Source organism: Bos indicus x Bos taurus, chromosome 14, assembly GCF_003369695.1.
Source record: "Bos indicus x Bos taurus breed Angus x Brahman F1 hybrid chromosome 14, Bos_hybrid_MaternalHap_v2.0, whole genome shotgun sequence".
Lineage (NCBI taxonomy): Eukaryota > Metazoa > Chordata > Mammalia > Artiodactyla > Bovidae > Bos > Bos indicus x Bos taurus.
The window spans coordinates 28256940-28280053 of NC_040089.1; the positions used below are offsets into that span (position 1 = coordinate 28256940).

General features: G+C 40.7%; 1 protein-coding gene across 2 annotated transcripts in view; it reads left to right on the forward strand.

The window, feature by feature from the left end:
• NKAIN3 (sodium/potassium transporting ATPase interacting 3) overlaps positions 1–23114 on the forward strand; it is a 535514-nt gene that overhangs the window by 497585 nt on the left and 14815 nt on the right. Inside the window, exon 6 of one of the 2 annotated variants that reach the window (XM_027561061.1) lies at positions 21253–21322. The exons of the other annotated variant lie outside the window; for it this stretch is intronic. Coding sequence (XP_027416862.1) covers positions 21253–21322 — 70 coding nt within the window. The remainder of the gene's footprint in view (positions 1–21252; positions 21323–23114) is intronic. 2 annotated transcript variants of the gene reach the window in all.

Here is a 23114-nt window from a genome sequence, read left to right on the forward strand (position 1 = left end):
ATATCACTGCAGTTACTGTCTGGGTTGTAAAGTTGACTCTTTTTTTAAAAAATGAGGGTCAGTGTCTAGTTAACTGTTACAACTTCTTTCTATAACGTAATTGCAAAAGAGTAAATTCTTACCACCAAATAGGTACAGCTCATGGTGTATGAACTGGAATCCAGTTAACAAAGAGGATTTATTTAGTCAATGGAAGAAATACTCAGATCAGATCAGTCACTCAGTCATGTCCGACTCTTTTTGACCCCATAAATCGGAGCACGCCAGGCCTCCCTGTCCATCACCAACTCCCGGAGTTCACTCAGACTCACATCCATCGAGTCAGTGATGCCATCCAGCCATCTCATCCTCTGTCGCCCCCTTCTCCTCCTGCCCCCAATCCCTCCCAGCATCACAGTCTTTTCCAATGAGTCAACTCTTCTCATGAGGTGGCCAAAGTACTGGAGTTTCAGCTTTAGCATCATTCCTTCCAAAGAAATCCCAGGGCTGAGCTCCTTCAGAATGGACGGGTTGGATCTCCTTGCAGTCCTAGGGACTCTCAAGAGTCTTCTCCAACACCACAGTTCAAAAGCATCAATTCTTCGGCACTCAGCCTTTTTCACAGTCCAACTCTCACATCCATACATGACCACAGGAAAAACCATAGCCTTGACTAGACGAACCTTTGTTGGCAAAGTAATGTCTCTGCTTTTCAATATGCTATCTAGGTTGGTCATAACTTTCCTTCCAAGGAGTAAGCGTCTTTTAATTTCATGGCTGCAGTCACCATCTGCAGTGATTTTGGAGCCCAGAAATATAAAGTCTGACACTGTTTCCACTGTTTCCCCTTCTATTTCCCATGAAGTGATGGGACCGGATGCCATGATCTTCGTTTTCTGAATGTTGAGCTTTAAGCCAACTTTTTCACTCTCCACTTTCACTTTCATCAAGAGGCTTTTGAGTTCCTCTTCACTTTCTGCCATAAGGGTGGTGTCATCTGCATATCTGAGGTTATTGATATTTCTCCCGGCAATCTTGATTCCAGCTTGTGTTTCTTCCAGTCCAGCATTTCTCATGATGTACTCTGCATATAAGTTAAATAAGCAGGGTGACAATATACAGCCTTGATGCACTCCTTTTCCTATTTGGAACCAGTCTGTTGTTCCATGTCCAATTCTAACTGTTGCTTCCTGACCTGCATACAAATTTCTCAAGAGGCAGATCAGGTGGTGTGGTATTCCCATCTCTTTCAGAATTTTCCACAGTTTATTGTGATCCACACAGTCAAAGGCTTTGGAATAGTCAATAAAGCAGAAATAGATGTTTTTCTGTAACTCTCTTGCTTTTTCTATGATCCAGCAGATGTTGGCAATTTGATCTCTGGTTCCTCTGCCTTTTCTAAAACCAGCTTGAACATCAGGAAGTTCACGGTTCACATATTGCTGAAGCCTGGCTTGGAGAATTTTGAGCATTACTTTACTAGCATGTGAGATGAGTGCAACTGTGCGGTAGTTTGAGCATTCTTTGGCATTGCCTTTCTTTGGGATTGGAATGAAAACTGACCTTTTCTAGTCCTGTGGCCACTGCTGAGTTTTCCAAATTTGCTGGCATATTGAGTGCAGCACTTTCACAGCATCATCTTTCAGGATTTGGAATAGTTCAACTGGAATTCCATCACCTCCACTAGCTTTGTTCATACTGATGCTTTCTAAGGCCCACTTGACTTCCCATTCCAGGATGTCTGGCTCTAGGTCAGTGATCACACCATCGTGATTATCTGGGTCGTGAAGCTCTTTTTTGTACAGTTCTTCTGTGTATTCTTGCCATCTCTTCTTAATATCTTCTGCTTCTGTTAGGTTCATACCATTTCTGTCCTTTATCGAGCTCATCTTTGCATGAAATGTTCCTTTGGAGAAATACTAGACCTTGAGATTAAACTCACCAGGCAGTGAAAATATGCAAACATACCACATCATCTCTTTTTTTTTTCCACATCATCTCTTTTGTGCCTGTTTGTGGCTCTCTTTTATAATGCTAATTGATCTGGAAAGTTTCTGACATTTCAAAAGTGCTGCTGTAACGACAACACTTCCAACTATGAGGTTAACTTCAAAAGTTATATTTTCAGGTGTTCCAGTAGTAGTTCTGCAATCTTACAAAGTTTACGTACTGAAAATCAGCAGAATGCTTCCAGTGCACAGCTAAGACAGTCTGCACAGCCAAAAACAACCAGTTGAGCAAGGACAATTTTAACTGGAATTGGGACCTTACAAAATTATTAGAGTTGGGGCTGTATAAATGCTTCTACAAAGCATGATATTAATACATTGATTGATAAATCCCAGCTGGATATCTTATAAAGTACTTTTGAGCAGGTACCAAAAGGATCTTCTTTCTTCTCCTCACTGAACTGATCAGAGGTTCTCAAATGATGCCAATTCTTCATTTATCCTACCTTCTTGTGTGAGGGCAGGCAGATTAATCAATAGTCTTTTATCTAGTAGAATAAATACATAAAGGACTTTTCCTTGAAGCTTGTGATTTTAAGCTAAATTTGGAAATGCAAAATGACATGCAAAATAAAAGATTCATCTAAATTGAGTAAAACATTTTTGACCTTCTTTCAGCCTTTTATGGCATAATAATGTCCATGTATATGAATCAGCTTGCTACTGGCAGACATTATGGTTTCATTGATTTTAGAGTCTTTAACTACCTTACATTTCTGTATAGAAATCTCTGAATCAGCTATTTTAATGCCCATGAAACCGTCATTGAAGCAGCTGCTAGCAGCCTATTCTATTAATGGTTTAATTCTAGTGTTTGTTACTAGGATCATACATTAAGTTACCAAGAGACATCCAGATAAAGTAGTTGTGTTACCATCAATTCAAATAATACTTAGAGCCAAAAGGGTCTTGGGTGCTCAAAATGAAGTAAATACGCCCCAGACGAACTTGACATGATAATTGGCTGGAAGCAAGATGACAGTAAAAAGCAATCACAAACCTTTTAGTCTGATAGTTCTCAAAGTGAGGGTAATCTTACATTTTTTTATGGAAAGAAGTAGGACTCTAAGTGCAGTTGTAATTAAATTGTCCCAGAGTCTTCAGAAGGTAGATGTGAGCAAAAAGAAATGTCTGAAACTGATTGCATTGATCCCATAGACTAGTGCAATTTATGCCAACACTTAGCTGTCAGGTAATAATGAACTGCCCTTTGGAGCCACCACTGAGCTAGCGAGAGAGCATTACCAACCTCCAATCAAGAAGATGTGTCCTTTGAATTTTGTTTCCAGAATGTAAACATCAAATAAGAAAACAATACTGGTAGCCTTTCAGTTTATCTAAGCATACTTCTGGAAAGCTTCTTCTGAAAGGTAACTGCAAATAGACAATGTAAAGTCATAGTATTTTGGCAGACAAAATAACATTTATCATTTTGATTCCTATTCTAACTAATGAAAATCTCTGCATTATTCAAAATGCAAAGTTAAGCCTTGCTCATGGACTGAAAGCTGTCAGCCATCCTTAAAAATTAATAACTACCTGCCTCTCTCCTCTGCAGTGCTTAAGTGGCTCTATGGGACTAACATTTCAGCTGATGGACATTTCTGAAGGGTAATAAATGCTTGAGGAAACATTTATTTCCAGCCACCCATCTTAGTTACCTTTCAGACTCTTTCGCCATTTCCTATAAAGACTATGATTGCAGGTCAAAGACAATGAAATAAAAAGCTCTCAAAAGCAAGAGTGCTGCTAAGTAGGGTCAATACTGTTCATCATTCATTCTCATGAAAAAGCCTATTTATATCTATTTCATTTTTTATTTCTTTTTTTAATATCTGTCAATCTCTTTGAACACTTTTGTGAGACCAGGGTATTTGGAACCTGTAATAGTAAAAACATGTCAACATCTTGTTTGTGAACCATTTACTGCTGAAAATGAACTTGTGGGATGGCTACTGTCTTGTCAGTTTTACTAAAAACAGCTTTTTTAATTCAAGGAAGTGTGGTGGAGAAGCAAAGACGCTGACAAATAGTATTAACTTTATAAATATAGTCAGGTTTTTTCAGAGGATCTTTTGCTAGCACTGCTTCATCTGACATTAGGTTGCAAATTGCGAATGGAGCATCTGTTGGGCTTGCAAAGCCCAGCCTACTATGTATATGTTGAATGGCTGGAGAAATGTACAGTTGAAAACCCTAAGTGTTAGTTTTTGAAAAGAAAACAAATTCCCTAGATGTGGGTTCAGTATTTTATTTTTAAAATCTCAAAATACCTCTTTATACAACTGTTTGACCCTTGCTAATGTAGTTTGGGGAACTTTTTATTGGAAAGAAGCACAAGCTTTGGAAAAATAATTGCATATCTGCTGTCCTTGAGGCTTCCCATAGGCTAGTGCTCATGTATTTGCTTGTCTTTCTGTGAATTCCTGTTAAGAGAGCAAGGTGATAGTACCGTAGCAATGATGCGAACTTAGGTCCTGCCAAGAGTTTACCGGAGAAGCTAATGGGAGGGAAACTGACTAATTTGAGTGTTAATTTCCAGTTTCACTTCCTTCATTTTGTGATGTCTGGAAAAGCCTTAGAAAAATAATGTGACCCAGAAGTCAGGCAGTAGAGGAGAGAGAGAAAGCAGCAGAGGCCTGAATGATCCTCAGAAGAGAAAACGTTTCTTTATTTTGTGAGCTTTGAAATATGTGTATGTTTGAGGGTTGTTGGGCTGCACTCCACAGGCTTACAAGCCCTGTACTTGCCCAGCCTCAAGACTGAAGAAAGAGCCCAGAGTCAGCGTCAAAGACATCAGTGATTTCATGGTTGGGGGATTTTACACATCCCAATGTCTCTCAAGAGGGATGTCATCAACACCCAGCTCCCCAAACCAGTAAGTCAAGGAGGGACTCTCCATGGAGTCGACAGCAAATACTAAAACCAGCTCCAAAGTCAGGGCTAACCTCACAGTGAAATGGTGCCTAGACAGTCAGAAACGGGTTTAATTTTTCTGTGTTTCCACTTGAAACTGTATGTTAGAAAGTTTTTAAATGAGATTGGTCCTCATTCTGCCAATACCTAGCTCTGTGCCCATTAACTAATAGAATCTCCCATTAGGGGCCCCCAAGCACTTAGCTCTAACATCACAGCCCTGTGGATGACGCCCAGAGCCAGGAGTATTTCAAGGCACCATCAAGTGCATCACCTTTTCTTCATGCATTTCAAATGGTAAATATCAGGTTGCTATTCAAGACATCCTCATCTCTCTGCTCCAGACTAACAGCCCAGGCAGTGTGAAGACCAGCTTCACCCCTTAAGGCAAGCCCTCTACACAGATGCCTGTCAACTCAAAAGAGACATGATCTCATCTCCCTACAACCGGGGTCAGACAGGTTGGAGCTCCCAGGTTCTTATGGTTACCAAGAGTCCAAGCTGTGGGGCATGCCCTTCCCTGAGAAGGAAGACTGAAGGATCTGCCATCCAGATGGTACAGAATGGAAGATGAGAGATTTGGGAGCCAGAGGTGATTATGAGGGAACAACAGAAAAAAAGAAAGTTCACATCCTCATGGCATCCTAAATGCAGTAAGAAAAAGAAAGGGGTGGGGGGAATGTAGGGATTTTATGTGGATCCTGGGCAATAGTTTTTATTATTTATTCAATAATAATGCATTATTAGTGGGAAAATTTAGAAACCCAAGGGACAGAGGAGCTAGCAGTATTCTGACATGATCCCTTGTATTTTCATTTTAATTCTAAAGTCAGTAGCCCCATCCCAACTCATCCCCACCCTTCTCAGTCATCCAACTGAGCTGCTCAGGCAGCCCTACCATGGGTAAACTGAGCCCTTGTTTCTCTCCAGCCATCCCTGAGCTGTCCAGTGATTGGTCCCTGAGCAGCAGAGAAGCATGTGCCTTACCCACTGGCCCTGATGCTGCCCCACGAGGGCACGTGTGTGAGGGCCCCCTCTGCTTCCTCTCACGCATTCCAAATCAATGGCGTCTCCTGGTCCGTGAAAACTGCAGCCTTAGAGCTCCCTACACTGCAACTTTGGAGTCCTTACTCTCATTTTAGGAATGAGGACATGAAGCCCAGACAGGTGATGTAATTGTGGCATCTTTGTCCTCCTCTGCTCTGCACTGACAGCATGACACTCTAAGATATAGAGAAGGCAAGCCAGCAGACATGGCTTCCCACAGGCTCCTTGGGTCTCTTTCCCATCAGAGCTGTCCATATTTATCCATGATTTTCTTCTTGCTGACACAGAAGAGGGGGACCTTCACTCTGTCCTGGGGCTCCTGTGGCTCCTCTGTGCGTCCTTCCCACGTATTCAGGCAGCTGGCATCATTAATGATTCTCTCTCCACCTCCCTGGCTTTATCTCTTTTTCCCTTCCCCATCCTAGTTTCTTCCTCTCCTTGAATCTTTTTCTTCAGCTTATGAATAAAGCTGTGCGTGCATGCTCAGTCGCTCAGTCCTGTCTGACTCTTTGCCACTCTATGGACTGTAGCCTGCCAGGTTTCTTTGTCCATAGGATTTCCCAGGCATGAATACTGATGGGGGTTGTCATGCCCTCCTCCAGGGTATCTTCCTGGCCCAGGTATCAAACCCATGTCTGCTCTTGCTGTCTTCTGTCTCGCTTCTCTTTTGTTTGCTCTTGCTCTCTCTCTCTGATTATAAGAAGAACACAAAGTCTATATTAGAGTGAATGGCATACCCTGAGAACATCTTTCTTTGCTGTATACAGTTCAGTCAGCTGCCAAGCTTGAACATATGTGCTTGTGTCAGGGGCTTGCCAGCTATTTGCCATTTGTGTGTTCTTCTTCTGGCAGACCGCTGGGTTGCATCTCCCAAGCTCCCTGCAGTTGGGTGTCCCATGACACTGAATTCCAGATCATGGAATGTGAGCAGAAGAGACACCCCCACTTCCAGGCTTGGCCTCCAAATCCTCCCCTATGTGGTTCTCCATGTTCTTCCCCTTTCTGCCTCTTGGTTACAGACCAGCATAGAAGCTTTGGAAGTCACATGTTCAAAATGGTGGAACCACCACGGTGAATAAATATTGAAATAAATGTTGGAATCTATTTCTCTATTAAGTAAACATCTCAGATGATTTGATTTTGCTGCATGTTAAGGGCTTTTCTGGTGGCTCAGAAGGTAAAGAATCTGCCTGCAATGCAAGAGACCTGGGTTTGATCTCCAGGGAGGGAAGATCCCCTGGAGAAGGGAATAGCAACCCACTCCAGTATTCTTGCCTGGAGAATTCCATGGACAGGGAATGGATTTTCAGAGCTTTTTAAAATAGTTGGTGGAACAAGAAGACATCTCATGCCATATCTTTCCAATGTAACTAATTCAGCAGCCCACAGCATTGGGACTCAGATGACATTAGATTTGAGTAGACACAAGACTTTACTCCTATCAAGAATCTCTTTCTGGTTGGCTTTATAGTCACTAACCCTCTAAAACATTTTAATGTCTTCCCATGTGACTCAAATGTTCTGTTGACGTTCCACTTATCTTCTTTCAACCATATCTCCTGATGGTATTCTGTGTTCTTTCTATATTCTAGGTAGGTTGCAAATTCTTGCAGTGCTCAACTAGATTTGGCATTTTCCAAAATCTCTTCTTGTTCTATAGTCATTGACCTTTCCGTGTCTGAAAGTATAGTCCAGATCCAGAATACTATTGTTTAATTTTAAGACTTAAACAAGTTTAAGTAGCTAATCCTTTATTCATTTGATTCATTAGTTCAAGAAACAGTTACTGAAAGACTGCTATGTATTAGACCCACAAGGATACAGAGATCAGTAAGCCTTGGTCCCTTTCTTAGGAGATCTCACATCCAATAAGTGAGCCAGGTATGTAAATAATGATGAACGAGTGAAGTGCAGATCATGGTCTGCATAAAGTGAATCAGAGGCACAGAAAAAAATCAGCAGAAGCTAATCACCTGTCAGAGCATCAAGCATGGCTTCTCAGAGCATGAGAACATGGTCTTATATGAAGAAAATTATAAGGAAGAGGACATTAAAATGCTGGCAAAAAGATATGTCAAACCAGTGTGGGGAAACCATGGGGTACTCAGGAAGTGATGAATATGGGGTGTGTTCAGTTCACTAAGTGAACAGGGTCAGTCTTTTCGGGACCTTGGATTCTGTCTTATACCATTGTTAACTCTAAGTCACTTTAGTAGTGTCTGACTCTTTGTGACCCCATAGACTGTAGCCCACCAGGTTCCTCTGTCCATGGGATTCTCCAGGCAAGTGAGTCCCAACCTATTTTATATCTTGGCACTTATAGAGAAAAGTCAAAATTTATGAGGCACACTGTGACAAATAAGTTACTTTTTCCCAGCAATAAATGACCACCCCAGACCACTAGCTACCCCTAGTCTTGCTCAGCAAGCATGCGGGTATGAGCATGGCCCCCTGTCCCCACCAAACACACACCAGGGAATTAGGGAATCAATATCCTGTCAGCTGTACCTACTCAGGTCTCAACAGCTGGGATGCTTTGATAGATGATGTGGAATCAATGAAAAGATTTAATCTTGGAAAGAATATGATCAGATTCAATTTTCTTTGAATAGTCATTCATAGAAAGAGAATTTATAAAATGATCTCAGAAGAAATGGCATTTTGGGGATGGAGTCTATCCTAGAAATTGAAAAACCAAAAGTAATAATAGAGGCTATTTTTAAAAGGAAAAAGAATATTCAAAGGGGAAATGTTCAAAATTGTAGAAGCAGACAGGAAAAACTGAATTATAGAGACTTCAAAGTCAACAAGTATTTGTCACTTGATTTATAGAGCAAAATAAAACATTAGCTAGATTTAAATGAATGATAAAAATATATTGGGGAAACATTGAATAACTAAGAAAAATACATTGTATAAGGGGGGAATATGTACCTGTTTAGACAAATTCTTAGAGCTGTTTTTAGCCCTTACCTTTTTAATTTAATATTTTTTCTCTGAGTCATTCCATTCTGCTTTATTGACCCCAAACAGATCTTAGAAATTCACTGTGCCATTGTTTAAGTATTATATACTCATGGAAAATTTTAAGGTGGAAAGAAACTGTGTGCTCTGATTATGGGAACATCTGCCTTCAGAAATGTGGACCCATGAGAAAAACAAAAGAGGAAATTCATCCAAATAAAAAATGAAAAGGGAGCTCCAAAAATAGAAGAGGGAGGTGTTTTCAGAATTTTTAAAAATCTTTTTTCCTCTAGAATAAAATATTCCTCTGAATGAGCCTAATAGTAATGATGCAGAGGCCTTCAGCCAACCCTGATTCTGAGCATACAGTAATTGAAAACTTATAAAAACTTTGAAAGAGACTTCAGGAAAGCCAAATTGCAGTTGTTAATAGTAAGCAGCCATTCTACCCAATTACCGATGAAGATGAACCAAAGGGTTAGCAGTATATCTACAAAAGGAAAGGAGTACAACTTCTGTGGCTTTAAAAACCTGAGTAACTTTAAAGGGACTGTGTGTGCGTGCATGCTTGCGTGCTCAGCCCTGGCTGACTCGTTGCGACCCCATGGACTGTAGCCCACCAGGCTCCTCTGTCCACGGAATTCTCTAAGCAAGAATACTTGGAGTGGATTGCCATTTCCTACTCCAGGGGCTCTTCCCGACCCAGGAGTTGAAGCCACATCTCCTGCGTCTCCTGCATTGGCAAGCAGATTCTTTACCACTGTGCCACCTGGGAAGCACTTTAAAAGGAATAGAAAACAATTTACAAAAAAAAAGAGGGGATATATGTAAACATATAGCTGATTCACTTTCCTGTACAGCAGAAACAAACAACATGGTGAGGCAATGCTATGCCAACAAAAACTAATTTTATAAAAGCAACTATACGATTAAAGATGAAAATTAAAAAGGAAAAAGAAAAGGACCTAGGTCCTTTCTTCCTGAATATGAGAAAATGAAAACTAAAAAGTGTATGTGTGCATTGAGGAAAAAGGCTGTGGGAGCCAATATGTCCTAGGCATTTTTATAAAGATGATACAACTCTAGCAGTCAAGAGTGAGAGAAGAAATTATAGCAACAGATGCTTTATTATCACAGCACCTTGTAGGGACACCATAAACAGGTTCCCCTCGCACAAGAATCAAGACAAAATGCTAGAGACTGTCCGTGGTATCCTTACAGAAAAACTGTATAGATTTATAGAATACAAAATAGAAATTTTGTAGTTTCTATTCAAATAGTGTCATAGAATGAGTGTACCCATGCACCTAAAGAAATAACACTGAAAGCATTGGGGAAATGTCACTCTGCGCACTTTGTACAAAGGGAATGTATTACGTACAAAGAATCCCATAGAGTGACTTGAAATACCAAGAAAAAAGAGAGTGATTTCCCCTCAGTGTCTGTGCTACTATGAGGAAAAATGACTGGAGAATAAAACAATGCCAGTTAAAAGCTAAAAAAAAAAAAAAAAAAAAAAAAGGCTCAAGAGTGCATGCTAAGTCACTTCAGTCATGTCCAACTCTGCAACCCTATGGATTGTAGCCCACCAGGCTCCTCTGTCCAATGGATTCTCCAGGCAAGAATACTGGAATGGGTTGTCATGCCCTCCTCCAGGGGACCTTCCCAACCCAGGGAGCAAACCCACATCTCTTAGTCTCCTACATTGGCAGGTATGGCAGGTGAGTTCTTTACCACTGCTGCTGCTGCTGCTGCTAAGTCGCTTCAGTTGTGTCCAACTCTGTGCAGCCCCATAGACCGCAGCCCACCAGGCTCCGCCATCCCTGGGATTCTCCAGGCAAGAACACTGGAGTGGGTTACTGTTTTCTTCTCCAATGCATGAAAGTGAAAAGTCAAAGTGAAGTCGCTCAGTTGTGTCCAACCCTGTGCGACCCCATAGGTGGCAGCCCACCAGGCTCTGCCATCCCTGGGATTCTCTAGGCAAGAACACTGGAGTGGGTTGCCATTTGCTTCTCCAATGCATGAAAGTGAAAAGTCAAAGTGAAGTCACTCAGTTGTGTCCGACTCTTAGCGACCCCATGGACTGCAGCCTACCAGGCTCCTCTGTCCATGGGATTTTCCAGGCAAGAGTACTGGAGTGGGGTGCCATTGTCTTTACCACTAGCACCAACCAAATCAAATGTCTCATTAGCAAGAATTCGATGTAAAGCTTACCATTACAATAACAGAATTTTAGGATATAATTCAAATACTACACAGTTGTGAAAACAATGCCCCCACCAAAAAAAATAACTGTTTACTTTTAATAGTTGCAAAATTTTGTATGGCTATAAAATGAACATCTAATTAATAATCTGCCATTATTAAAATCTAGCTCAATCAAATGGCTTCCCTGATGACTCAGTGATAAAGAATCCTCCTGCCAAGGTCTGCCTAATGCAGGAGATGTGAGTTCTATCCCTGAACTGGGAAGATCCCCTTGAGAAGGAAATGGCAACCCACTCCAGTATTCTTGCCTGGGAAATCCCATGGACAGAGGAGCCTGGCAGGCTACAGTCCACGGGGTCACAAAGAGTCAGATACAACTCAGCAGCTAAACAACAACAAACAACAATCAAATGTAACAGAGTGTGATATGACAAATATTGTGGGTATGATCTTTAAAAATAAAAAATGTGCCTTCCTTATTTTGGCAAAATCAGATTTCACATTTGAAGCTTATCTTTAGAACAATAGTGGGCTTCCTTGGTGGCTCAGATGGTAAAGAATATGTCTGCAATGCTGGAGACCCAAGTTCGATCCCTGGGTTGGAAAGATCCCCTGGAGAAGGAAATGGTAACCCACTCCAGTATTCTTGCCTGGAGAATTCCATGGACAGAGGAGTCTGGCTGCAGTCCATGGGATAACAAAGATTTAGACACGAGTGAGCTACTGACACTTTAGAACTGGGCAAACATAAATTTATTGCAGATATTGATGAACAAGTCTTAAACATAAAATGAAATATTTATTGAAAGGGTACCTCTTAATAAAATGGACAGGGTGGTTTTGTTTCAATTAGTTCATGTATTCATAGATGAATATTAGTTATTGCTAGAACATAATAGGTACCTGAGGTACTTTTTACCTCATTTCAATATAAGAATGGGAGGAAATTTGTTACAGCAATGTCACTCAATTGTGTTAATTCCTTCTCTCCCCAAATAGTTTTGAGAGCTTACCTTGTACCAGGCACTGTTCTAAGTTCTGGGGAGATAGCAGTGAACAAAACCAGACAAGATCAGATAAAAATTTTTATCTCATAAAACTTAAATTATAGTAAAGGAGTCAGATATCAAATGAGTTTTTTTTTTTTTAAGTAAAATATATAGTGCGTGTGTGCCTGCTCAGTCATGTCCAACTCTGCCATCCCATGGACCACAGCCTGCTAGGCTTCTCTGTCCATGGGATTTCCAGGCGAGAACCTAGAGTAGGTTGCCATTTCCTTCTCCAGATGATCTTCCCAACCCAGGGATCGAAACTGCATCTCTTGGGTCTCCTTGCATTGGCAGGCAGATTCTTTACCACTAAGCCACAAGGAAAGCCCAAAATATAGTACAACATGGTAAACAGTGGTAAACACAAAAGAGAAAAAATAAAGGAGGAAAGCAGATAGGATAAATGGGAATTATAAAGTGGTTGAAGTATATGTCAAAAAATTATTTTTTAGGGAAGGATAAATTAGCAGTTTGGAATTAAAATATGCACACTAATATATATGAAATAGATGACCAACAAGGATATACTATATATCACAAAGAACTATACTCAATGTCTTGTAATAACCTATAATGGAAAAAATTATAAAAAGATATATATCTATATATAAATATATGTGTATAACTGAAACACTTTGCTGTACATCTGAAACGAACAGGACATTGTAAATTATAATTCAATAAAAATTGTTAGATTATTTTAAAGTACTACAAGTGATAAATCAATTATGTCCTCCTTCAATTATTTTGGAAGCTACCTACCTTGTCATTAGTAGCTGTTACTTTATCATCCCTCATAAGAAATTAAAACTTCCCTTTGGTTTAGTGCCCTGGAGCCTTTTACCCTGGGAAGTGCAATAAGATGAGTGCCTCTCCAGATGGTTGAGATAAATGCCTTCAGTCAAGCGGAAAGTAGATAGCTGTGGAAGAGAATGAGTGAACCCAGAACCAGAATGGCCAGAATGGCCAAAGGTACCTTTTCAGGACACACACATTTTGGAATAACACTTTTGGAATTGGCTCAGCAGTGGCCACAGGACTGGAAAAGGTCAGTTTTCATTACAATCCCAAAGAAAGGCAGTGCCAAAGAATGCTCAAACTACTGCACAGTTGCACTCATCTCACACGCTAGTAAATAATGCTCAAAATTCTCCAAGCCAGGCTTCAGCAGTATGTGAACCATGAACTTCCAGATGTTCAAGCTGGTTTTAGAAAAGGCAGAGGAACCAGAGATCAAATTGCCAACATCCGCTGGATCATTGAACAAGCAAGAGAGTTCCAGAAAAACATCTATTTTCTGCTTTATTGACTATGCCAAAGCCTTTGACTGTGTGGATCACAATAAACTGTGGAAAATTCTGAAAGAGATGGGAATACCAGACCACCTGACCTGCCTCTTGAGAAACCCATATGCAGGTCAGGAAGCAACAGTTAGAACTGGACATGGAACAACAGACTGGTTCCAAGTAGGAAAAGGAGTACGTTAAGGCTGTATATTGTCACCCTGCTTATTTAACTTATATGCAGAGTATGCACAAGCTAGAATCAAGATTGCTGGGAGAAATATCAATAACCTCAGATATGCAGATGACACCACCCTTATGGCAGAAAGTGAAGAGGAACTCAAAAGCCTCTTGGTGAAAGTGAAAGTGGAGAGTGAAAAAGTTGGCTTAAAGCTCAATGTTCAGAAAATGAAGATCATGGCATCTGGTCCCATCACTTCATGGGAAATAGATGGGAAAACAGTGGAAACAGTGTTGGACTTTATTTTTCTGGGCTCCCAAATCACTGCAGATGGTGACTGCAGCCATGAAATTAAAAGATGCTTACTCCTTGGAAGAAAAGTTATGACCAACCTAGATAGCATATTCAAAAGCAGAGACATTACTTTGCCAACAAAGGTCCCATCTAGTCAAGGCTATGGTTTTTCCAGTAGTCAGGTATGGATGTGAGAGTTGGACTGTGAAGAAAGCTGAGCACCGAAGAATTGATACTTTTGAACTGTGGTGTTGGAGGAGACTCTTGAGAGTCCCTTGGACTGCAAGGAGATCCAACCAGTCCATTCTGAAGGAGATCAGCCCTGGGATTTCTTTGGAAGGAATGATGCTAAAGCTGAAACTCCAGTACTTTGGCCACCTCATGCGAAGAGTTGACTCATTGGAAAAGACTCTGATGCTGGGAGGGATTGGGGGCAGGAGGAGAAGGGCACGACAGAGGATGAGATGGCTGGATGGCATCACTGACTCGATGGACGTGAGTCTGAGTGAACTCTGGGAGTTGGTGATGGACAGGGAGGCCTGGCGTGCTGCAATTCATGGGGTCGCAAAGAGTCGGACATGACTGAGGGACTGAACTGAACTGAATTGAACCATAAATTGGTTTCCTGGGTGGCTAAGATGGTAAATAATCTGCCTGCAATGCAGGAGACACAGGTTCAATCCCTGGGTCGGGAAGGTTCCCTGGAGAAGGGCATGGCAACCCACTCCAATATTCTTGCCTGGAGAATTCCATGGACAGAGGAGCGTGGTGGGCTACAGGCCATGGGGTCGCAAAGAGTTGGACATGACTGAGCAACTAACAATTCCACCTCCACCTTAAATTACACACCATTTGGGAAGTTCTCACATCCCCTGGGGCATGCACTCCCCAGCTGAAGACAGCTGGCCTCTTATTGCCTCCCCACCCCGACTCCCCAAGAGGAGGAGGGACTGGGGCCCCCAGACAGACGTGTGGTTTCTTCCAGACCCTCCAGACTCTCCCAGTGACACCTCTCGGTGTTTCCCAGGCCATAGTGCCATCTGAGTCATTGCGCTCTATCAGTTTTCCACATCAGTGCCTTTGCCTGAGAGGGACCAGATGAAGTGAGATGAGTCCATCTTGCATGGCTGATAGCAGGCAAAAAGAGGTAAATGTGCTGGAAGATGGACCTGGCCAAGGCCGCCTCTAGGGTGGCAGACTCTGCCCTTCCAGTGAGGCTGACTTCTCCCTGAGTGTCTCAGGGGTCCCATGTGAGAAGTTTCCCTTCTTCAGTTCCCGGTGCTTTCTGAAAGGCGGGGGGGGGGGGGGGTGGTAAATTTCCTGCATTATAAAGAGAACAATCATGAACATTTATAAAGCTTGCCTGTGGGTTGTCATCTACCAGTTTGAACAGCTCTTAACATTTCTACAGTTATTTCTGGCAGGCGGTTGCACAGCCTTAACCACCTCCTCTGGGGGTCAGCAGCGTTTCAGGGCACGGCCAAGTTCACCAGCTGCAGCAGACCCATGGGGGCACCATGCCTGTACCCACTCTGTGTGATGTGAGCTGCCCCACCATGGTCTGCGATTTGGCACAGTGGGTCATGCCCTCTGAAAGCTCAGATTCTTCAGACAGGGGGAGGCAGCAGATCAGCGATGCTGTGGGCCAGCTCGTTCCCTAGTAACGCAGGCAGAGTTCAGTTGCCAGCTCCCTCAGAAATCACTGGTCTCTCCTAAAAGCCTTCATTACCTACGGGGGTCTGCAAAATCCTCCCTGTGGTCTGTTAAGGGCCTCTCTGCACGAACTCAGTGGATGTCGAGCATCTGTCCTGGCTTTTCTCTTATGAATTCCTATCACAGAACGAGTAAATCACAATGTAAGGCCCCCATATTTGAATTCTTTAGAAGCCTGAGCAGTGCTCCCTTAAGCAGTATTGCTGGCAACCTATAAAATAAATGCTTATTAGAATAGTCTCATAACGACGTAGTGGAAACAGTGAGAGAGCAAGAAGCAGGCTCAGAGTAAATCTGTTAATTGATCCTCATCCTCCCAAGTCTTTTCATTTCTCTGAGCTAAATGCAATGGTAGAGTGTTTCCATGTTTCCCAGTCAGAGACAAGGCAGTGTGCAACAGAGCTGGATCAGAAAAAAATGCCTGCATTCTGGTTCATTCTTTGCTGTGTGTGTGCATGCACACTTAGTCGTGTCCAGCTGTTTGTGACCCCATGAACTGTAACCTGCCAGGCTCCTCTGTCCATGGGGATTCTCCAGGAAAGAATACTGGACTGTATTGCCATGCTGTCCTCCAGGGGATCTTCCCAACCCAGGGATCAAACCCACATGTCTTGTATCTCCTGCATCGTCAGGCGAGTTCTTTACCTGGGTGAATTCAGCCACCAGGGTGAATCTAGTTAAACCTGGGACATAAATGATAGCTTGAGTGCTCACTGAAAATGGCCTGTCTTGCTTTAGGTGTCAGTCAGGATTGCAGTGTCTGGATGAAGCCCTGAGTCAGTAGTACTGATTTATCTATTGGAAACCTCACTGATGACCAAAAGTTCCCTGTAGTCAAACAGAAGACTCAGTTATGAATCTCTTACAAGTGGAAAAGTGGAAAAAAAAGAAAAGTGAAAGTGTTAGTCATGCCCTGCATGGAGTGGGTAGTCATTCCCTTCTTCAGAGGATCTTCCTGACCCAGGGATGGAACCCGGTTCTCCAGCATTGCAGGTAGATTCTTTACCGTCTGAGCCACCAGGGAAGCCCAACAAGTGGAAAACAGGTCTGTGTTTGTACAGTAAGATGATGCTGTAAATCCAGAGTGGCTTTGGAGTTCCTCCAGGTCAGTGAAAGCCCCTATCTGGGATCTGCCATGGGGAAAGTGAATAACCGCAAAGATGTTCCATTGAAAGTAACATAATTTGTTCCAAGAAGTCACTTGGCTCTGTGGTTGGAAGTTGGCACAGGAAACACATTTGAAAGGACTACAAACAATGGGGTTTCCAGGCTGTGGGCTCTCCCCAAGGGATCTTTTATAGTAACACCTCAGTTTCCGAGAATGGGTGAAGAGGGCAATGTTCTCTGTAGCCGGCTTTTCTGCACCATTGATGCCAGCTCTTAATTGTGCTGATTTTTCTGTTCTACATTTTAAGACTTTAATAACCAGAGAATTCAAGTCAATTATCCTGCAGGTCACTCAGCAAGTTGTGTACACCCCCCTACCTTCTGTCTTCCTCGTCTCCTCCAAGGCCACTCTTCTGCCAAAGACCCTTAAATGGTGTTCTTGCTGTGATTACTTCAGATTTCATGTTTTGTTTCTAATTCTCCTTTTCTAATATTTCTGAAAACCCATCTAATGCCTCTTCTGCTACTTCTCAGGTTTCATTGCAATTCATCTCCTTATTTCTACTGGAGCAACTGCTTGATTCAGCAGCTTCTGTTCTCACATCTTTCTCATTACGGTGACTTTAGAATGCAGTCACTTCACTTTCTTAACAGTGTGATACAGCTACCACTCTGAAAGCTTAAAAAGCTGAAGGTATTTCCTACTGAGCTGTTTTCAAGTATTTCATTGGGTCAAAGAACAACTTCATTTTTTAAAGCATCATTTTTAAAAACTTTAAAGTCTATAAACACTTCAGTTTACCTCTTGACTTAAACTGTATTCCTACTCTGGCAAATGGGGAGTGTCAGTGTGTGCTTAAAAAACTATTTTTCTAATATGGAAATATCAGGTTTCTGTTGTCAAAAACAACATTGTTCTGTTCTACCCATAAAAGATTCTTGATGTTTTCAGTTTCTTAATTACCTGCTTTTTCCACCTTTTGGATATGATGAATAATGCTGTTTTCAAAAATGATTCAAAATCATCTTTTGAATCTTTTCGTAAATGGCAATAAGTGAAAGCTTACAAAAAAGGAAAACATGGAAATTTATGCTCACAAAATAAGCAAACTGGACAAACTAAATACTGAGAGTTTAAAAATTTGTGTACAAATTTTTGTGTGGACGTATGTTTCCATTTCTCTTGGGTATATACCTAGGAGTGAGAATCCACTTGCTAATGCAGGAGATGTGGGAGACATGGGTTCGATCCCTGGGTCAGGAAGATCCCCTGGAGGAGGGCATGGCAACCCACTCCAGCATTCTTGTCTAGAGAATCCCCATGGACAGAGGAGCCTGGTAGGCTACAGTCCATGGGTCGCAAGGAGTCAGACATGACTGAGCATGCATGCATGCATGGTAACTCTGTATTTCCTCTTTTAAGAACCACCAGTCTTGCAACATTTTACATTACCACCAGCAGTGCATGAGGGTTCCCATTTCTTCACATCTTTACCAACATTTATTATCTGATTTTTATAACCATTTTAGTGAATATAAAGTAAAATCTCATTGTGGTTTTGGTTTGCATTTCCCTGAGTATATTTTTGTAATGCAGTTGATGTTGAAAACAAGCAAACAAAACAAAGTCTTTGGGATGACAGAATGTTTTCTCTCTTGGCTTCTCTTCGTCGATCAGTTAGGGTCATTTCTGTCTTTAAAGAACTACTTCTTAAATTAATCCAGATGACTGTGAGCATTTTATAAATGAGTCTTCCACATTTTAGCTGCACTGCATTCAAGATCAGTTGAAGAACTTAAGTCAAATTATTCAACAAATGAAGCACCCCCAAAATCATCTTTTGAATTTGTTAGTAAATAGTAATAAGTGAAAGCTTACAAAAAAGGAAAACATAGAAATTTATGCTCACAAAACAAGCGAACTGGACAAATTAAATATTGAGAGTTCAAATGTTATATGAAATTTGATTTTCAGTTTCATAGTTCCCTTTTGAAATCTCTTGACTTGAGAAAAGACTCTTTTGACAGAGCTGCATTTTATTTGACAAATTTATATTCTGTACCAAAATGGAAAAAAGTTAATTTGTGGGAAGATCTAAAAAGTATCATAAATAAATGCAAGTTATTTTGTGTCTTGTAAAATTTTTGGCACAGAAAGATGTGCTAAATGGAGGTAAAATTGCAGTGCTTGGGAAAGTATTTGGGCTAAACTATATGAGACCTGTCCTTTCTGTAGCAAATTTGCTTGGCATTTATCAGCATGAGTTTGAGCAAGCTCTGGGAGTTGGTGATGGACAGGGAAGCCTAGCATGCTGCAGTCCATGGGGTTGCAGAGTTGGATACGACTGAGCAACTGAACTGAACTGATACGGAAAATATTTTCATAGTTAAAAATACTATGATTTGCAGAGGCAATCAAGATATCAGCAATTTCAAGTTTACTAATCATAAAAAGAAATGTTGAATAAGATTGTAAATAAATTTATAAAAATAATAAAACCATATTGAAAAGATATGTGTATATTTTCCCCCAAAATATCAGTGATGTGGTATATTACAGACAGACATGGACCATGGAGCAGATTCATGGCAGTACATGAATTTATACCAAAAATAATCATTATGTTAATGTTACATTTTAATGTTCAAATGAATATGTTTTCTTTTTATTCTGCTTTAATAAATATGTATATTGATTTTAACATTCATTTTTAGAAATAATTTTATTTTGAAATAATTTTTTAATTGAATAATTTTATTCATGAATGTATGTTTTTATAATTTTGTTTCTTTTAACATACCCTTCAACTTCCAAAGGTGCCTCTGTAAGTCATAGTATCTTTAACTATGAAAATATTTTCCATATCAGTTCAGTAAATTATAGTACCACCCAACTTTTTCTTTTAGGACCATTCAATTTTTAATCAATAATGTTAATTGATCATGTGATTTTTCCTTCTAAATTTTCACCCATTGGTCAACAAGGTCAGGGGTTGGATATTTGATTAAATATCTAATCTAATAAAAACTTAATCTAATCTGACTAAATGACCCCTTTAGACACTGGTAGTTCTCTCTGACAAGATTCCTTTTTTAATAGAAGAATTTTTTAAAGTTTTTTTTTTTTTTTTTTTTTTGCTGCACTGGGTCTTCTTGCTGCACAAGGGCTTTTCATCCCAGGACTCCTCTTGTTGCACCTTACAGGCTTAGTTGCCCCAAGGCATTGTGGGATCTTCCCTAAGGAAAGATCTAACCTGTGTCTCCTGCATTGGCAGGTGGATTCTTAACCACTGGACAACAGGGAAGTCCTGGGAAAATCATTTTAGTGTCTCAGATTGACTCTTCTCTGACTACTTCTCTCCTTAAGGTTGCGTCCAGGTGACTTATGTGCCTTGGTAGGAAAAGGATGGGCTTTTCCTGGCCCCTCTGAACTTCTAGGCTAATTCATCTTTCTCAAAATCACAGTTTACTAGCATGCCTGTTTTGAGTGGAGAATATGATAAAATATTCACATCTTGTGTACCTAAACACACACACATACCAAGCTCAGGGTGTTCCTATATATCCACATAGATGTATATGTTAGCGTTAATGTTAGAGTACTATAATATAACCAGAGCTTGATATGACCTAATTAATAGCTTTAATGGACTACAGCAGGAAAAAAAAAAAAAAACCAGGAGAAATGAGCTAAGATTAACCATGGACATTAAGTTTGCAAAAGAAAGATTGAGATTTTGATCAAAGTGGAAACAGATTAGAAAGAATATTAACAAAATTAGTGAGTCTATACAGTGTGAGGCAAGTACCACACTACCGGAGAGAAGCTGAAACTTTCTCTGCAAAATGCAGGTGCTTATTTGTCAGGAATGGCTTGAAGACAGAGGGCAAGGACATAGATTTTGTGACTTCTCAAAGGTCTTTCTAATAATGCAATAAATATTCTTAAGGAAAAAATAATGGTTTCTGGCAACAAGAAGAAAAGGTATATCTTTTGATATATGAGGGGAAAGGGCATATTTGTATGCCTAAGGACAAGCACATTATTTAAAATCTAATACTATTTAGTATACTTCATTTTTTACTAAAGCCAGTAACAACTGTGATTTTTCAGTCCCTAAGATCCCAAATTCTGTGTGTGTTTCTTCAAATTTCCCCATTTTTTTCAGGTGCTCTGTGACAACCTAGAGGGGTGGAATGGGGTGGGAGGTGGGAGGGAGGTTCCAGAGGGAGGGCACATATGTACACCTGTGGCTGATCCATGTTGATATATGACAAAAACCAACACAACATTGTAAAACAATTATCCTCCATTAAAAAACTTGTTTTAAATTTCCCCATGTTTTGACCACTGATAATATTTTGAACAGTCTTTAGATTAAATACACATTCTTCCATTGTGTGATAAATATTTTTGTTAGCTTTTTATGTGTTCTTTTAAAATCATCTACTATTATGTGAATTTGCACACTTATTCATGTCGGGCTATGTTGTATTTGCAGTTGATTTCATAGGTGGACTTGATGCACACTCCTACTGCCAGGATCATGTTACGTTAAAGCCTGTTCATCTGTAAGTAAAGGTGTGATGAGATGGAAAATATTAATCCTTCTAACTTGGCCAAAACTAACCAAACCTGAAATAATTTGGACCTACCACTACTAATCATTGGTTTAATTTTCCACTCATATTTGAAACACACCTTTCACATGTAACCCAACATTATCATTATTATTGTTCATTCCAAAAAGGATTTCAAGTAGTACAATGATTTAAGTTTCTTAAATGATAGTTTTGCTTTATTTTTCTTGTTATTAGATTGCCAAATTGGGGGAAGAAAGGGTGATTTAGTGTACAAAACAGAGGCTTAATATGTGTCTTGGGGGAGCATAAGACTAGGTTAGGATCCAGGCTCTAACTGTGTAATCCCAGGGGCCTTCTTTCATGTCTCTGAGAATAGACTTGGTTCTGTCAACTGGGTGGAGGAGGGAGGATGGATTAAATGGAATACAGTATAAAGAGCATCTCTAAAGCTGCTTATGACTGTGCCTAGTACTCAAAAGGAAAAAAAAGTGTTAGTCATTCAGTCATGTCCAACTGTTTGCAACCCCATGAACTGTAGCTTGCCAGGCTCCTCTGTCCTTGGAATTTTCTAGGCAAGACTACTGGAGTGGGTAGTATTTATTCCAGCAGAGTGAGCTAAAGGAAACACAGGCCCATGTGCTACTGGAGTGGGTAGCCATGTCTTCCTCCAGGGGACCTTCCTGACCCAGAAATAAAACCCAGGTCTCCTGCACTGCAGGCAGATTCTTTACCATATGAGCCACCAGAGAAGTCCACCTAGTACTCAAATGATTAATCAGAAGAAAGTCAACAACTACAATGAAAACACCTCAAACTTGACAGATTTCATTTGAGTATAAGGAAGGAGTCACAGTCACTTGACTGATAAAATACTAAAAAACAAGAAAATAGATACCATGACTGCATTCCTAGAAAACTCTAAGCAGCAACTAGACAACTATATAAAACAGTAGCTACCGTGTACAATTTGCACTATTATCTCACTTCATCCTCATGAAAATAATGTACTAATAGTCCATTTTATAAATAAGAAACCTGAGATTCATAGATGATAAACGATATTCCCAAAGTCTCTCAAGTAGTAAGGGGTGGAGCTGCGGTCTTTCTTGGGTGAGACACTCTCACCATGACATTGTAGACTTGCTCAGATGACCTTCCTGTTCTTTCGGGCCAATGCTCTGTAATTTCCTGATGACAGAGGAAATTGGTAACTAGTATAAGAAATATATATGAAAGGATTCACCAGCTGCCTCTTTGCCCAAATCTGCAATTCCTCCCCCAGCTTTTTTGCGGGCGGAAGCCTCTAGAAGGCTGTATGGCTCCTCCACGTCCCCATGTGGAATTAGTTTTATTCCAGCAGAGTGAGCTAAAGGAAACACAGGCTCACATGTTACACAAATCAGCACAGTGCCAGTCACGTGATAGATGTTTAAATATATGTTGGTTTCTCAAAGCAAATCCAATTTGGAAAAGCATTCACCCCACGTCACATTCCAGAACCAAGCAACCACCACCTCATTACTCATGCTATTGAGTGCTCATGAATGATCTACCCCAGAAGTGGGTATCTGTGCATGTGGGGAACTTGGCAGGGATTGTACAGTAACAAAGATGACCCGAGCATCGGAAGTGAGAAAAGAACTGAAACAATGCCGAGCAGTGACTTGGACCGTCTTCTATACACTTGTTATGTGAAAAGAGGATGATGAATGATTTCTTTCATCCCCACTCTGAAGAATAACTCAGCAGAGAGATTGCAGTATGAAAGATGTTGGTTGGA